This window comes from Macrosteles quadrilineatus, unplaced genomic scaffold (genome assembly GCF_028750875.1).
Source record: "Macrosteles quadrilineatus isolate MER2022 unplaced genomic scaffold, UCM_ALF_1.0 Scaffold_8__2_contigs__length_117827958, whole genome shotgun sequence".
NCBI classification, from domain to species: Eukaryota; Metazoa; Arthropoda; class Insecta; order Hemiptera; family Cicadellidae; genus Macrosteles; species Macrosteles quadrilineatus.
The window spans coordinates 97,758,386-97,777,082 of NW_026542601.1; the positions used below are offsets into that span (position 1 = coordinate 97,758,386).

At 33.3% G+C, this 18,697-nt stretch overlaps 1 protein-coding gene across 4 annotated transcripts in view; it reads right to left on the reverse strand.

Annotated features, from left to right (window-relative positions):
- The window catches only part of LOC129001336 (irregular chiasm C-roughest protein-like), a 206,987-nt gene that overhangs the window by 12,056 nt on the left and 176,234 nt on the right, over positions 1-18,697 (reverse strand). For all 4 annotated transcript variants that reach the window (XM_054428606.1, XM_054428605.1, XM_054428609.1 and 1 more), the window contains exons 4-6: positions 16,304-16,447; positions 13,984-14,178; positions 471-731 (exon numbers count right to left, since the gene is read on the reverse strand). In XM_054428606.1, coding sequence (XP_054284581.1) covers positions 471-731; positions 13,984-14,178; positions 16,304-16,447 — 600 coding nt within the window. The remainder of the gene's footprint in view (positions 1-470; positions 732-13,983; positions 14,179-16,303; positions 16,448-18,697) is intronic.

An 18,697-nucleotide genomic window follows, 5' to 3' on the forward strand; every position in this document is an offset into this window, starting at 1 on the left:
CATTTTTAACAATAAAATAAAAAAATTGGAAAGCATGAGTTAGCAGTTAAACAGCTTTAGCACTACAAAAAAAATGAAAATTAATTTTAGAGCTGCTGTACAAATCGAGTCGGAAGGTCTAAAACATTTTTTTTTTTTAGTCTGTAGACATGTTGACTGTTGTCTAGGAGGTTGAGGGCCAAATGGTTCGGATGATACTCAAGCTTAGAGATGTATTTTTTTACTGCAGCTCGTAACTTCTTCAGTAAGGAATTTTGCAATCATTGTGAATGGTGATGTTGGATACATACCAAGGGGCTTTCAGGATCGCAAAATATTCCTAGACTAACCTAACCTAAAACGTAGTCCACCCTTAGTTTAGGGTAGGTTATAATTATTAGGTTTGGTCGGTATAATACCAAAATCCTATCCAAATACTACATTTATCGCTAACCTACAACTGGAAGAAATATACAAATCACTATACTCACATTTGACGTCTAACTGGACGGTTAGAGGGTCGCTAGAACCCCATTTGTTGCTAGCTTGACAGGTGTAAGTCCCAGAATCTCTTCTGGTGACTGGACGGAACTGGAGCGACTCCTCGGCACTGACGACCTCCTGGCGGTCCGAGCGTCGCCAGGTGATGGTCGCCGGGGGGTTGGCATCCGTCACGCACCTCAGGACCACCGTGTCTACCCCCTCCTCCACGTCTGACCCGGGGGTGCCGACCAACCGCGTCTCTGGAGGATCTGCAACAATCGTGGAGTTAGGAGCTGGGTCTTTGCTAATAAGTATTTGCTAATAAGCAATTTAATTTCAATGCAGTAGGTGGTATTAGGGTGCTAACCACCGTTTATCCATAAAACAATGAAATATATTTCCTTTTTTTTTATAACTCAAATAGGGCAGACAAAATTAACAAAGTTAATAATAACAAGAAACTAACGCATAATCGTAGTTTGAATGTAAGGAAGATTTTACTTCTAGTTAATTTGTAATTGAATCTAAAGTTAAGTACTTATAGCCTACACAAATTAATGTTTGGATAGTTTTAAGGTGTATACAAAATTATTTTAATTTTTTTTTAATTTTTTTTTAAGTTAAATAAAAGTCAAAATATCTTATAATCTATCATCAACCTTTTGTTTCAAGCCGTCATTTATTGATAGTTATAACAATGAGGTCTGTGTACATAGCTGATTCCCTGAGGATGGAACCATCGACCACAGTGTTGGAGACTACCATTTGGTTGGGTTAGACAATTTGGTTAGACAATTATTGTCAACCTATTGTCATACCTACTTCATTGATTTGTTTGGTAGATTGCGTCAATAACTGAATATGTACCTAAATGTTTGAAATCCATCTACAATGATCACACAGATACCCACACTTCACTTAATGCTCATTGTATGCTTCGACTGCACATCATGCTCATGCACCGATGCTTCACTCAGCTGCACATCATGCTCATGCACCGCCTCCAGTGCGAGACAAATCGATAAAGACCGGTCTGCATAATCCAGCTATTAGGCTGCCATCATCGCTATTAAATGTATATCGGGTTCCACCTCAGACATTAATTATACTGTCTTCGTAAGAAATTGATTTCGGTATAATACGCTAATTTAATTTTTATCGTTGCATATTCAACAGGCCATTACGATTTGGATATTGTAAACATTTGGGCGAATTAGGCAAATTCGCAAATTGTTCCCGAAGTAGGCGGGCTGGCGGTCTGACTGGTTTTTGTGGCAGCCGAAACCTCTTGCGTTCTCCGTCTCTTCGGCTCATTCCCGTTCCACTCTCGGTATCACAATTCTGTGGGTAATTTGTGCAAATTAACCGTGGGATGTTTTGTGGACGCAGGAAAATATTTGGTTTAATTTCGTTCCAAGTAACCGCTGCTGGACAAATGAAACTTTGTGGCTGAACATTAAAAAATTAATATTCTTAGAATTATTTTAATCCCCTTAAAGTTTAAATTTGCTCCCATGTGTAAAGTTTGGGTTACAAAATTCAATCATTCATTATTCCTGTTACCATGAATCTAAATAAATTGCTTTTATGAGAGCCCTGTTATAGGCCTAATTTAGGAGATTACCTAGTACAATTTTTTGGATAAATTCGATCATAATTATACACGCCTTACCTAAATTCGTGGTTCTTTAAAATACCACGATTAACAGTCTCATATAGTTTAATATCACTCCACTCTCACAATATTTATTTTTATTTATTTTTTTGGAATTTGTAGTCTTTGTATTGTGTTTAAAGTTAAAGTATATACAAATAAAGCAAACCCTATGAATATTCGACATGTTTATTCGTAAAGTGACCTTAATTTTATTTCCACAACAATGTAGCCTACAACATAATGTAAAATACTTTATAACTTTAAGCACAAAGAATAAAAAATCGGACCCTTGTTAGTTTTTCAATATTTCTGAACTATGTAGTACCGTAACTTTTAGTGTAAATTATTATCGATCGTTAAATTTCATAGATAACTAAATTCTTAAAAAAAAAAAAAAACTAGCGTTTCCCTCTTTATTGGGAAATTTTATTGGCAATATATATTATTAACACAGCAAAACAGTACTGATACATGTGCTTATACTGCATATCGAATATTAAATTTAATTCAAGTAGAAACGGCTCTGCTTGAAAAATATGATACATATTTGGAACAAAAATAAACCTTCTATGAAAAGCTTCAAAAGTAATTATCAAAAATAATATTAACGAAAACGAGGCAAAATTCCGAGAAGAAACGCGTCCAGATTTCCACTGCCATTAAAATCTTATTAAGCCTGTTTTTATCGGATCGAAATTAATACAGTTTTAACATTTGTAATTAGTTTACACGCTTTTAGATTTATTTATAGGCAATGATTATCGAAAGTAAATTATAGCGATATTCAATTAATATTTATTCGGTTTAAAACTCTAACAGATCGCTCTTCTGTGAGTTCTTCACTTCAAAAGCGATCTTAATTATATCAATTTCCAGTCTCAAACTTGTAAGATTAGACGGGTATATTTCAACAGATCTTTTTCACGGTAGATCGTCATCGTTTTAATGTTATAAAAATGTTAGCCACAAACAGACATTGCATTTATTTTTCTTCAAGTATTCTACGCTATTAGAATTGTTTATGTTTATGTATGGCAACTGTTCTAAACCTGTTTTGTCACCATTGTAACGTCAAACATTAATAAGATTTCATTAATTTAAAAAAAGTTTAAAATCGAACTTATTTTCAACCACCATCTCCAGACTTAAAGAAAAGCCCCTTTGTTTATTTTAAATAAAAGATTCTAGCAATTTGTATTAAATGACGTGGTTTATTTAGACCTTACAAAAAAACTATCAAAAATGTTCATACAATTTAGGATATTAGTAAAATATAATAGTGTGTTGCGACTTGATTATTTTTATCATTGTAATTGTATTGTGTTGTTGCGCATATTATGTTTTAAAGTAGTGAAATTTTTTCTATCCTGGTTTAAATGGTTATGCGATTGCCAACTGGTTTTGTGGAATGGGAATTTGTTACATTTTGTTATTTTATTTGTTAGTTTGAATTAAATTTAAAAATGTTATTTTAAAATTTATTTTGTAAAATCTCTAATTTTGTCTTTGCTTATTTTTATTCTTTCATTTCTACGTCCATGCGCTCATTCTTTTATTTGTCCATTCGTTCAATCGTTTATTTTCATAAGGAAATACAAACGTTTACCTAGTTTTGTTAACGCTCGTTCATTCCTTGTACGTTTATGATTTATTTTTTATTAGTCCATTAGTCCAATTATTGAAAATGTATTTGAACCATGAACTTATCTACCCAGGGATTGCACCATAATCTGTATTTCCATACCCAAGCTTATGAGGCACTCGTACCTAGTAGTTTCCCAATCACACTCGGCTAGGACAGGCTTTATAGCCAATTAAAGGCCATTAGCTGCTATTCAGTGCTTAGGGCGAGGAGTTGAAACCGCTAAAATGGCCTGCGACTGAGTTATGAGATGGGCCAAACTATCATTACAAACTATTAAAAGCGATTGTAGTGTGTGTACAGAAATAAAAACAGTTTTAGTTTTAGATTTTTTAATTTTTAAAGAATTTAATTGGTCATTATATAAAAGATGTACTACTTTATTCGAGAAGGTGTTTTAACATAACTAGTTTTGCATTCGTATCGTTTTCTAGTTCAATTTTGTATACATTTATAAACGACTCCACCTTGTTTATATATGCTTAAAGCACAGACCATTAGGTATTAAAATTTGTACTTCATCCCATTTAAAAGGTGGATAAACTAAGTTATTTCCTAAGTAAAACCAAGCTACATTAAATTAGTTCATGCATGATGCTTTTCTATAAATATATTGATAAAACGTAGCAAATTTATTTGAGTATACTTCATAAAGCGATATATAATTTGATATGTGACACATTTCAACTACATATGACACAATATCACGGTTGAAATGTGTTATACGTACTATTTGATGCATTGTCCTAGTTCTGCTGTATACTAATAGCAATAATAGTCTAGCTGCTGAATACAAATCATATTGTACAATGTTCCAATTTAGATGCCACATTCTGTTGAGTTTTCGTTTGCATACTAAATGAAGCAATGTCTTCGTTAAACGTAGAGTATACGTATATTTAATGAAGCAATCTCTCTTTTAGCACAGAAAACGTACTACTATAACCCAGAATGCCAACCGCATGGTAAAAAGCATTAAGCGGTTTGAGAGAGCTTTGCCTGTCAATCGGTAGGCAGCGCCACCAGCGTTGCCATGCAATAGCATAGCAACGCTGGTGGCGCTGCCTACGGATTGACAGGCAAAGCTCTCTCAAACCGCTTAATGCTTTTTACCATGCGGTTGGCATTCTGGGTTATAGTAGTACGTTTTCTGTGCTTTTAGCTACTTCGCAGGGGAAACGTTCACGGTCACCTCTGTTTATGAACAGGTCCATTTAGCAGTCTCCTGATGTGTTGTAAAGCTCTCATAATGGTGCTCATATGATACTGCAGAGGCATTAGAGCGAGACGATGTGTTGCACTGTAACAGCTGTGCGACTGAATCGGCAATTAGTGTTGGGGAAAGACAGAGAGGGTGGCAATCGTATGGCTTTAAACGTTATTACCAAATATTTATTTGATGTAAGGTTGATTTGTATAATTACTTTATATCAAATTAGGGGGAATACAATTTAACTGAGTGCGTAGGCTTATATATCGATGGATTTATTATTTAAAGTGGCTTGAAATAAATGCTAGCATATAAGGAGTTTTTACTGTAAGTGAAAAGGAGTTTAATGGATTTTTATATTCCAGTTACTGCCTTACTGAACTACACTTTCTCATGTCTCACTTTTAGTTTTAGGTCGGTATGCTCTAGTTGTGGAAACTTTTTACAGATAAATTCAGCTAGAATTTGCGATAGGCTGGATTTGAACCCGGGGCCTCGGGTAAAAAGCCCCACGCAAGACCATTAGACCAGCTCACTACAATTATTAAGTTACACTAACAATCGTCGTCATATTCTGTCATTGGTTTTTATACTGTTATATACTTTACCATCATTTACTAATGTATTTCAGGTAATGTTTCAATTTCAACGTAAACTTACAAAATTCCTTGTGTCATTTAGGTAATACCTCATTGTGTTACAATTGAAGAATGGTTAGGAACTAAAAGCTTGCCTGATACATTGTGCAGCCGATGTTGGTTTCTTGGAACTGGTAGTCTTCTACTTCAAAGACTCTTCTGTTAAGAAAGTAAATTAAAAGGGGATTCTTTTTAATTCTATTCGTTTGTAACTGATGTAATTAAGAACCCCTTTGGAAGTGTGGATTCGAGTGCAGAAAAGCAGTCATCCGTTATATCTTCTTAGTCCTAGTTTTAGAAAGCTGTGAGTGGTATTTTTGTATTAAAACTTATTTTGTTATTTCTGGACGTGTCATTCAAAATATAAAAGTAATAAAATGTTAAATCCATAATATTAAATTTATAACTGAATTCAATAAATATTATTATACACTTTTTCAAACGGTTAGAAAAAATTTTGTTAAAGTCTACATTAGTAGTATATTGTTCATAATTTATCAAGCCTTGCATCCACAGTGAGGATAAGAATCAATATAGAAACATTACCTACATTGCCTTAGGTTAAAAACTACATTAATACCTATAATTGATCTTAAATAAATTTCTAATCTTCATAAAGACATTTTTGAAAACAAAGCTGAACAGTTAGAATCTTTTGATAGCTGAGCTTTGTGAAAAGCGTGGCTCGTGATTTGACACTGAATAGTTTTATGTATAAAAAATAACTTACTGTATGATTTCTAAAAGACTTAAATCATCCACTGACCAAGCTTTTTGATAGCTATGCTAGTTATGTTATGCGAATTATTTATTTATTAACACGGAATAACAAATGGGAATTTAGGTTAATTGTTAAATACGATTAGTAATTTTTAATCACAATCAATGTTCGACAAAACATATTTGAGTAAATTACATCTATATTAATCATTCATTTGTGAGACAATTTGCTGATTATTCATTTGCAAATATTTTGGTTTATAGACGAACTGCCATCCGAATATCTAACAATTATTATAACTAACAATATAAAATAATAAATTTTCATCGAAAATAAAGCAGTTAATTGTTACTTAACATACATAATTAATATTATTTCCTAGATTTCATGTTCATAAATTATTAAAACACAACATGATTTACTTCCAATGAAAGCCTTAATTAAAATCGGCTTAGTAAGTGTTGAAGAAAATCCTAAATAATTAACATTAGACCCAATAATTTCCATTCAATTTCGTGTTCGATGCGTATAAGCTTCTTACAATATAATGCAAGATTGTTGAGATTTCAATTAGTTTATCCAGCTACAGTATAAAGTAAAAGGTGGTGCATTTATTGGCCTTGATATTACTACCCGTGTTGGTCCATTATCAGCAGTGTGAGCAATGGATTATAAACGTACATCTAGTATAGTTGCCAGCAGGTTGTCTTTAACTGTAGTGATTTATAGAATTTTTAATTTTATTGTATAACCTAATTTGTTGTAGTTACGTTGAACAATATTTTTCTTCGTCACATATCCCCTGCACAACTAACTAGCCTAGTCTTTTAAAGCCATAACTATTTTATTTTGTTCATAAATACGATTAATGGAAAACACATTATCTCTTTAAAACACAATCTCAACCACATGAAAAACCAGTAGTATGTCTAATGCTCAAAACTGGACCCAGCCATTGTTGAATTTTGGGAATTCAATAGGTTATTCAAAAGGAAAAACCACCACTAGTTTTAGAAATTTACAAGGCTCATTCAAAAAAATCTTGTTAATCTCATCATCCATCACTTTTTACTCGTTCCACCAAAATATGCACCCTAATTTGAATGCATCTGATTAATAAAAAAATTATAAAATTATATTGTATTTTCCAGTTACTTGCAAGCCCAAGTAAAGCGGTAAACTTACATAATATCTTTGAAAAAGATTTAAAAGTTAAAACACTTACCATCACGGGAAAATACGCTTCAATTACCATATATTTTCTCCTTTAATTTAAGATTCTCAGTTAAGTCTCGCGGTTTTATTTAGCAAGATGTAATTAAGCTCGCCTTTGAAGCAGCGGCGCCGATCTCTCAAGAGCTCTGATAATGACGAGAACTGATTACTTCAACTCTCGACTGAGAACTGCTCTTGCTAATAGTCTTTATTGAATATCGTTTACATTTAATTGTTAATTAATTTTCCCTTTGATTTCGATATTCGTTGTTAGCTTGAAAATTAAAGAGATCCAGTAAGTTGTTAGGTTTGCGAAATTGTTAATAATTCTTTTATTTTAACGCTTGGATACGTTTTTAAAACAATTTACATTCTTATAGCAGAAACTCCAGTGGAACCTACTGACGCATAGCTGACGGTCTATATTTTATTCTTTTTACCTATGGTATTATGTATGTGCTGTGTTATGACATCTATAATCTATTTGCGTCGTATGATTTGCGTTGGATTTAAAACTAATCTTTATTATTATTCGCAGTGAGAAAATGAGGACACGATATACTGTTCCTTTCAATATTATTAAATTTCATCCATTTATTTTGGCAATACTAGCTGATAACTATGTAAAACCTGTTAAAAATATGGTGTAAAGTTAACTTTGATGTGCTCAAAATGTTTAAAATGGTCAGCATTCATAAAAAATCTTAAAAACTGTATACATTGCAAAACACCAATGGATTGTGTTTATATTTCTGTGCTTTTTCATTAGAAAGGATAATATTAGTTAACTCGTTTTCCCTTGAAACGTTACAAATTTGTTTTTGTTCCACTTCCAAGCAACAATTCCAAAATTAAACAATATCCACTCTTTAATTTAAGATTCTCAGTTAAGTCTCGCAGTTTTATTTAGCAAGATGTAATTAAGCTCGCCTTTGAAGCAGCGGCGCCGATCTCTCAAGAGCTCTGATAATGATGAGAACTGATTACTTCAACTCTCGACTGAGAACTGCTCTTGCTAATAGTCTTTTTGAATATCGTTTACATTTTATTGTTAATTAATTTTCCCTTTGATTTCGATATTCGTTGTTAGCTTGAAAATTAAAGAGATCCAGTAAGTTGTTAGGTTTGTGAAATTGTTAATAATTCTTTTATTTTAACGCTTGGATACGTTTTTAAAACAATTTACATTCTTATAGCAGAAACTCCAGTGGAACCTACTGACGCACAGCTGACGGTCTATATTTTATTCTTTTTACCTATGGTATTATGTATGTGCTGTGTTATGACATCTATAATCTATTTGCGTCGTGTGATTTGCGTTAGATTTAAAACTACTGTTTATTATTCGCAGCGAGAAAATTAGGACGCGATACAATATACTATTCCTTTCAATATTATTAAATTATCCATTTATTTTGGCAATACTAGCTGATAACTATGTAAAACCTGTTAAACATATGGTGTAAAGTTAACTTTGATGTGCTCAAAATGTTTAAAATGGTCAGCATTCATAAAAAAATCTTAAAAACTGTATACATTCCAAAATATCAATGGATTGTGTTGTTCTTTCTGTGATTTTTCATTAGAAAGGATAATATTAGTTAACTCGTTTTCCCTTGAAACGTTGCAAATTTGTTTTTTTTCCACTTCCAAGCAACAATTCGATGATTTAACAATATCCACTCTTTAATTTAAGATTCGCAGTTAAGTCTCGCAGTTTTATTTAGCAAGATGTAATTAAGCTCGCCTTTGAAGCAGCGGCGCCGATCTCTCAAGAGCTCTGATAATGACGAGAACTGATTACTTCAACTCTCGACTGAGAACTGCTCTTGCTAATAGTCTTTATTGAATATCGTTTACATTTTATTGTTAATTAATTTTCCCTTTGATTTCGATATTCGTTGTTAGCTTGAAAATTAGAGGCAGCTTGTAAATAAGTGAGCTTGAAATGTCCTAATGATTCTTTGATATTATCTCCTTTCAATATTTGGAATGTTACATCAAAAATTTAAGAATTAAAGATCGTAAACGAAAAGAAAAATTAAAACAATTTTAAATATGTGAAAAGAATCAACTCAATAAGGCTAATTATTGTTCTAGGCTCATGCCATTCATAATTTAAACCCCACAATGAATATATTTTCAATTTCTGTGATAGTTTTCCCCTCTTTTTACATCAACGTTAATAATTTAACATCAATGTATATATAATTTGTTGATACTGAAGCAAAATTATTTTTGAAAGTACTTCAGTATTTTTATTTCTTAAAATAATGTGTTTTATAATAATGTTTGGGGAATTTCAACAGTTGCACCATCGTTGATTTTTTTGCGTTCGGTAATAGTTTTTAACCGTATAAATTACGATAAAAGCAAGTGTTCAAGTATAAAAAAGCTACAAACAATTTTTAATCGTAAAAAGTAACTTCATTTGGCAAAATATTGTTTATTCGTTGTGGCGAACCGATAAGTAATTTGGTAAGCAATAAAACGCAAGCAATATGCAGTAAACATTATTATCAGATCTTAAATTTTAGCCAAGTCTTTATCAAAGAGTTCTATTTGAAATTCTAATACCTCTTTATCACAGTGATTATTGTAAGATAAAATTGTTTATCGTCATATTAGAATGAGTATTGTATCCGCTCATAAACTGCTTTTAAATTAAGTAATATATTTGGGTGCAATTTAGCAATATAGAGAGAGTAACAACTGTATTTTAACTCTCGTGTTTTTATAATTAAGAGTTTATTATGATTTGTGTTTATAGAAACAAATTCGAGATCTACTGCCCTACCCGAACTTAATTTCGCCAAGTAAATGTTACTTATTTTGAATCAAAATAAACGGAACTGTTTACTATGACATTCGGTAGACGCTCTTTACTAAGAGGCCCTATTATATCTTTATGTAGTAAAATACATTTGCAGTGTTGTCCCTTTATTTCAAATATCTGTATTCTGATGATTTGCATTTTAGATTACAACAGCAACCATCCTTCACTTCGTATCGGCGTGAATAAACAGAATGAGCTTAGTAGCTTTCATTGGATTTTCTGTTATAAGACTGTAAATTGTTCTAAAAACTTATCCAAACGTTGAAATAAAATAATTAACAATTTCGCAAACACAATAACTTACTGGATCTCTTTAACTTACAAGCTAACGATATCGAAATCAAAGAGAAAATGAATTAACAATAAAATGTAAACGATATTCAATAAAGACTATTAGCAAGAGCAGTTCTCAGTCGAGAGTTGAAGTAATCAGTTCTCGTCATTATCAGAGCTCTTGAGAGATCGGCGCCGCTGCTTCAAAGGCGAGCTTAATTACATCTTGCTAAATAAAACTGCGAGACTTAACTGAGAATCTTAAATTAAAGAGTGGATATTGTTTAATGAGCGAATTGTTGCTTGGAAGTGGAACAAAAATACATTTGCAACGTTTCAAGGAAAAACGAGTTAACTAATATTATCCTTTCTAATGAAAAAGTACTTACAGAACAACTCAAACCTTTGATATTTTGGAATGTACATAGTTTAAGATTTTGTTTATGAATGCTGACCATTTTGAACACTTTGAGCTCAACAAAGTTAACTTTAAAGCATATGTTCAACAGGTTTTACATAGTTATCAGCTGGTGTTGCCAAAATAAATGGAAGAAATTTAATAATATTGAAAGAAACAGTATATCGTGTCCTAATTATCTAGCTGTGATAATAGTACAGATTGGTTTAAAATCTAACGTAAACCACACGACGCATATAGATTATAGATAATACAGTACATACATAATACCATATGCAAAACGAATTAAATATAGACCATCAGCTGTGCTGTGGTTACCATACGTTCTGACGGACACCGCTGGGAGCGCCATGTGACTAGGCGTACGCGCTACGTAACTACACGCCGCTCCCAGCGGTGTGCGCCAGAACCTATGGTAACCATGGTAACCGCAGCACGGCTGACAGGCTATATTTAATTTTTTTTGTCTATGATAATACCTAGATAAATAAAACCGACTTTGCAGCATTACCATATGACGATCTATAATTCTAATGTCTAATTGTAATCTATTGCTCCCACGGCTAATAATGGCCCAATATAGGCGGTAATATCAAGGCCAATAAATGAACCGCCTTGTACTTTATACCTGGATTAACCTAATTGAAATCTCAACAGTCTTACATTATATTGTAAGAAGCTTATACGCATCGAACACGAAATTGGTAGGAACTGATTGGGACTGATGTTCATTATTTAGGGGTTTCGTTCAGACTTTGCTGACTATAATCAAGACTTTCATTAAAAGGAAATAAATCTTGTTGTACTTTATGAAAGATCCATATAATTTTGGACTTGAAATTTAATTTGCACGTAAATCCTTAACTACTTAACCATATATACATAAGTTGACGTTATGTAGTAACAAAACTAGCGTTTGGACCGCTCCAAATACGTAAATAATTTCGTAAAATCTCAGACATTTAAATATAATTTTAAACAATTAGTTTTCCCATGAGTTTATTATTTTATAAATAATCTATTTACGGGAACTAGTTAATTTTTAACAACCGACAAAAATTTGATTAGAATATCCAGCAAGTTATAGAAACCAGCTGTCATGTCTTAAAAGCGTTTTATTTGTTCGAAAGTTTAAGTTTAATTAATATTACTTAAATTAAATTTATTACTCGCATTTGACCTCAATTGCCATTCTCTTTGCTGCTTTTGCCATCTCAGATGAGGAAATATGAACTACAGGGTTTTAGAAGCTACTCAGTAGTATCCTATCATTGTAGTAAGAAATAGAATAGAACATGAAATGTTGGTTTGTTTCAAACAAATCCTTGAAACTGTATTTCCTTACTGAGGTGGATTAAGGAATAATTTCTTTATTAGAATTTTACGTATTAATCAGCGCTCCTACACAAATATCAATTTTCTTCTTCTGACACTTTTCTATTTATATTTACTAATAATTAAAACATTTACTGAACCTCAAATTGGGGCTGATGATGACTGATTGTTCGTAATCAGTCACCATTATAAACTACGTAAGGCCTAGACGAATGCACCGTTTAGTAAATTGTATAGATGTATACATGTAGTTGTACACCTATACATTTTTTTCTCGAAGACGAATTGTATTATTAACCTTTTACGATAGAAAACTGTCAAACTGGAAATAAAGCTGTTTAGTTATATTTTTATTATTTAAAAAAAATAAAATCCTAGATTTAAATTCATTTTCGCAAGAAATACTGCAATTTCATTACATTTTCAAAGACCAGTAATTTTTTAAGTAATCTTTAATGGTGACACTGCACGAAAATATTGTCAAACATGCGTGGTGTATGCCTTGTTCACAAAGAAACCCAAAGAGTATCCATTTATGGACAACAATCCCTAAGAAGGGGAGTAGGCCTTATCGAAATGAAAATCTAGGCCAGCGCCCGAGGGCTAAGACATAAGTCACTTCAATATCAACCACTTTAGCCCATTCAATGGACGGCACTCGCTCGCTCCGCTCGTTCCATTGTTCAGGTGGTGCATCGCTCACTATCAGGGCCCTTCGCCTACAATCTGGCCCTTTTATTGTGGAATGCTTTCTACAGGACTACGCCCACTGTGACTGGGACAGTTTGGAACCTTTTGAGATGTTTATAGACTCGCCAGAGTTGTGGTGTGTTAGAAGTCAAGCTTAACAAGGGTGTAATGTCTTGACCCTTTTCAAATGGGCACCACATGTTTACCTTGGAAAGTCAGGCTACAAATATATGTATCGTTATTAAATTATTATTTTATTTAAAGATTAGTTTTTCGCCACAATTACATGAAATCCTGTAATTATTTCGGAAGAAAATTAAGTGTAAAACCCCTATTTATTTAAATAAGCAAAAACGTGGCGTTATCGTTTCACACAAAATACATTTATGAGCTTGTGGCACAAAATATGTATTACATGTAAGACTTCAAAACATTCTTTAATTATACATAGTTTTCTACGTAAGATCAACGGGAGAAATGTTTAGTCAATATGCATTCACTAAAACATACCCAACATGAAACATTGGTAAAACGAAGCCTTTGTTTACAACTGGATGATAAGTTTATTTGATTTTGATTGTAGATGAGCTAATCATATACTAAGCCGGCTCATCAGGCAGGGTCCGTATTTTAATCTAAGTGACGAAGGAGTATTAAACAAACTAGTCGACAGCTTTAATCCTGAATTTGTCTGTTTCTTTTTCCAAGACCATTTATTACACGATGATGATCAAGGACACCCCGTTTCAATTTGAAACCTTAAAAAAACTTCTTAATTTTCTCCTAATTAAATAAATAACCTTCTCATTATGTGACTAAATCCACCCATCCAGCTATCTACAAATTTGATAAATTACTGTGAAACATGCAGGATAAAGGTACTCACAGGTAATGTCCAGTCGGACCTCGGCACTCTGACTCTTGGCAGGATAACTCTCATGCACCGCGACACACCGAAGACTCCTCTGGTGGTGGTCCTTGTCCAAGGATATCTCCAGGACAGAGCTGGCCACCCAGGTCCTCGGGTTGTCTATCTCAGGACTGTTGCTCTGACTGCTCATGTTGGTGACGTCAACTTCACCTGGACAACAGCAGTGACGTCAGAACAAATGTCAGGCACATCCACGAGTAACGTCAATATTTTTTTGTCCTTGGACGCTAGGCACGAGCCCAGAATTGTTTTTCACATTACTTCAGGCTAGACCTAGGGGTTACGGGATTATCACTTAGATAAAATCCATTGGTGATTTGGCGGGATTTGAACCCGGGACCCCAGGAACCGGAGCCCCGCACTCTAACCACTAGACCATTTTGCTCCACATTGTAGTAGTCAACATTTAACGTGTGGAAGTTATGACAGATGTTAGCCAAATATGAGTGACGTCATGCAAGTGTGAATATACAATGCATGGTGGTTACATCTGTGAATGACGTCATAGTAGGCCTAACAATCAGAAGAACACGTGGTATATAAGTGGTGTCATAGTTACACGTCTGAAATGAATAGTACTTGGTGTTGTTTAAAATAAAATGAACAATAGGCAACAGTGTCTTAATATATCTTTAGAAGTGAGATACGATAAAAACGTCAATCAATTACAGGTACTATATAAATGACACAGAACTTGACACATACAACTTTTTTTAGCTATAACTGGGATTTATTTACACATCAAATATATCAAGAAATTCATTCAATTCAACTACTATCAATAAAGCAATGTTCTTTACGATACATTCATCGTTATTATAATCCACACAACGCAAGGCAGAAAAGCTAAACTCAATAAGAAACAAATTTAAGAAATGCTACATAAAGTTACCTCACAAAAGTAAATGTACACAATCACTACTAATAACAAGAAACGACTCAGCGATTCTGCTTCTTTATGCGCCCTTAAATGCTTGGCGCCCGTTTCCTTTCTTTTATTTTACTTAAAACGTATTTTCTGCTTTAAACGGATTTTTGATATAAAACGGGTTAGTTAGAAACCAATATTATCTATAGAATACATTTCTGAATATTCAATGTAAAAATGTATAATTGTTTAATTGTTTGTTTAAAACAGAGTTCAATAAAGGGTATACATTGGTGGAGATTGCAAGGAAATTATTTTAAAATAAATTTAAATATTTTCATCATCCCGTTTAGGAAAACGGTAGACAAGTTCGTTTAGTAATGAAGCACAGATGTCAATGTGTTTGTATAGTTTCACTCTGCTTCTTTTCACTATATTATTATTATTACTGTTTTAAAAATTTATTTCCAGGAAACCACGGTTAGTCATACGTTTCATTAAGCATTAATCTACTTACGGAAAGCGTTCCTGTTACAACTAATCAACGAACACTTAACTCCTCTACGATATCAAGTTAATGAGAAATTTCTAAGTAGAACAAACTATTTAAAACTCTTCAAAGTTTCTTGAGGACATGAGATAAAGTGGATTGATAAAGACACTCTTGTATATCTTGAGTAGTTTAGTCTCGGACTGGACAATAACTTAGCTGATAACCCAGCTCAGCGACACACAACCCTGATAACAGGGTGGCATTACCCTTATCAGTGGACTGGCACCAGGGTCCGTCGCCAGTACTTTTAAACTTCCTGTTAGTGGGTAAAATGGGGTTGTAAACATTTATGTTTCACACGATTTTGTAGTTTTATTTTTGAGGAAGGGTGATAGTATAGTATTCTTTTATGTTATAGCTGGGGATTTTGTTTGTTACTCATACGTACAACATGGAACATTTAGAATATATGGATGCAAACATGAACGATATATTTTTATAGACAGATACTAATTGGCGTAATGATTTTTCTATTGCATGAAATTGAGTTTCTTTTGTTTTATATGTTATAAGGAAGAGTTGGTGTGTGTATTTGTCTGTTTGTTCCTACTGAATGCTACAATCACCATGTGATTTACGGTATGAGCCCCCCCCCTCCTAAAGGGAAAATGCGTAAAAGGAGCATATAGATTTGTAAGGTATTTATTTTATAAGATTTTTAAACGCAGGGACTTTTTAAAGGGTAATAAATTAATAAATCCACCACTTACCTGTGAGTGCATGATATGTGTTTTAAAAAGAGTTTACTGCTTAGAAAATTTCAAATAGGTCATTTGTGGATTATATTTAGATTATCAACTCACACATATGATATTTCTAGAAGAAAAATATCATTAAAGGATCATACTACCTACCTAAAAACCACATAAGCTTGGCCGGAGGGTTGCCATACTTGCTGAGGCACTTGACCGTGGCTTTGTCCCCAGACTTGACCGTCACATTGTGTCCAGGCAGGACGACGTTGCTACGGTGTTCTATCCTGGGCCGCTGTGGTTGGACTGAAAATGAGACAAAGACTTAACTGTAGTGAAACAGCATAGCATGGAAATAGAAAGATTCACGTATAGTATCAATTAAATGTATCACTAAAAGAAGACACGCAATCTAAACATACCATAAAAATCATCCCTACCAATCCTTTGATAGTACGTTTTTCGCCCCACTCAGTAGCGTTAAAAGCATTCCGTTGGCGTAGAAGATTGAAGCGTCCCAAAATGTGGGAGACTGGAGAAAAGTGATAACAATCTACCACTTGAGTCTCCGCGGGACGTCCGCAGGTCTCGTACATTGGCCTGACGCCTGACAGACGACTGGGACGACCAGTGTCGCCGGAATGTGGAGAATCGCGGAGAGGTGACGGAACGAAACATGTGACACAGTCACCATAACTTGGAACTAATTGGGGTTGTGACAAGGGCATTACACATGGCGAATCGGAAATTCAAATGTGGACGTCTAAGAAAAGGGAAATCTGGAATGGAGAAACCGATGCTGATATCTTGCGTACTGCGCCCTGATTCGGGGAAGTTTGTCTTGAATCCTTACTCTCGGAGCTTAGAGCCTTCATTGTCCACCTTAACTTAACTATATAAAATTAGACACATTCCAAGGAATCGAAGTAATTATCATCTAATCCACCAATGCTCTCCAACAAGCATTCTTTAGAGAAGTTATACAGTACTTGACTAAATCTCTAAGATCCTCGAGCATAGGACCCATACTACTAACACTGGGCCCAACTACCTCCCCCATGCTCGCTTCGCTCTTAAAACTTGTCCAGTGCTTTACCTCTCACCTTCAAAAATAATTTAATCCCCCTTCTTCAATCTTCCTGCACCAAATATTTAGTTTCTACTCCTCTGTTCCTCTCCGATACAGTTCCTGGTGATCCTCCATTTTATATCCTTTCCAGGTGTCGCTTGATTATTTTAATTACACATTTTTTTCAAAGGCGAAATAGTGTTGTTTCGTGTAAAAAACTATATGTTTTAAACCTCAAAGTTGTAATTATTTGTATAATTGAAACTATAGGGAGTGCCCTTATTTGAGGACTTATAATTGTATTTATTAGGGATTTAATATTAATTCTTACATTTAAAAATTTTATTAATAAAGTATTGTTTAATAAATCGTTATTATTGTCATGCAAAATGTACCTCGTAGAAAATTCTTTTAAATAGTCAATGTAAAAGCTTTTTTCTGCGTTTCATGTTACATCTCAAATTGCTCAAAATTTTGGACTAAAATGTATCACTAAGGTAATCGATTGTTAATAAAAGTAAACAAAATAACTATATCTTTACTAATTAAAATTTTATATTGCTTTTCAGTAGGTGTATATTTTATCATATAATTTAGTTACAATATTTTAGGGGAGAGAAAAGGTTAAATTTAATCAATAAAATGTATGATTGCCTATGTTTTCTGATCATATTAATTTATGTTCCAATTATTGTCATTTAAATAAATTAAAATCACACTTCGCCTACTGCAGATCCAAATTAACGAAACATGAATTTTTATTATTTTTAGATGAAGTTAGGGTAATATATCAACAGAAGCGATATATAATTCATAGAGACCCTAATTCACGACCGAAGGTAATTCCCATCTCAAAGAGTGACTCACTCAGGCGATTTCTGGTTATTATTTTCCACCCTGCTAAGCATTATGTCCCTCCTACGGCTCACTATCTTCGCCTGTTCTAGTGAAGCGTAAAGAACAATTCCAAGAGATTTCCAAGTCGAGGAATTGAAAAATTACTCTTCCATTAAAATGCTCTTTGTAATTTTTACATTTATGCAAACAGTTATAAGAAATCGAACAACCGAAGTGCAAAAGTAATTTTGTTATTTCAACATTAATTTGCTAGAAGAAAAGTGTATTAAAAATTGTAAAAATGTGGATTTCTAGAGTAAAGTATTTACTTGAGCGTTGATTTTCGTAATGTGCATGTAAGCATAAATTGTTTTATATACGTTTCAATTCAACTCCTTATTGTAAATGTATTAAAACAGCTCATCAATATACATACTAGCTGACGCACACCATATTTCGATTTAGTGATACTATTCTATTTATTGAGATCACCGTTAATTATTTTATATTTAGATCACAAATATCAATATAAATAAAATTTTTGGTGAGCACCCCTAAAAAAAATTCTATAGATTCGAGTACAATTTTATGGGGTATAAAAGTATCACATGGATTTAAATTATCATATATCACATACTGAAAACAAATGC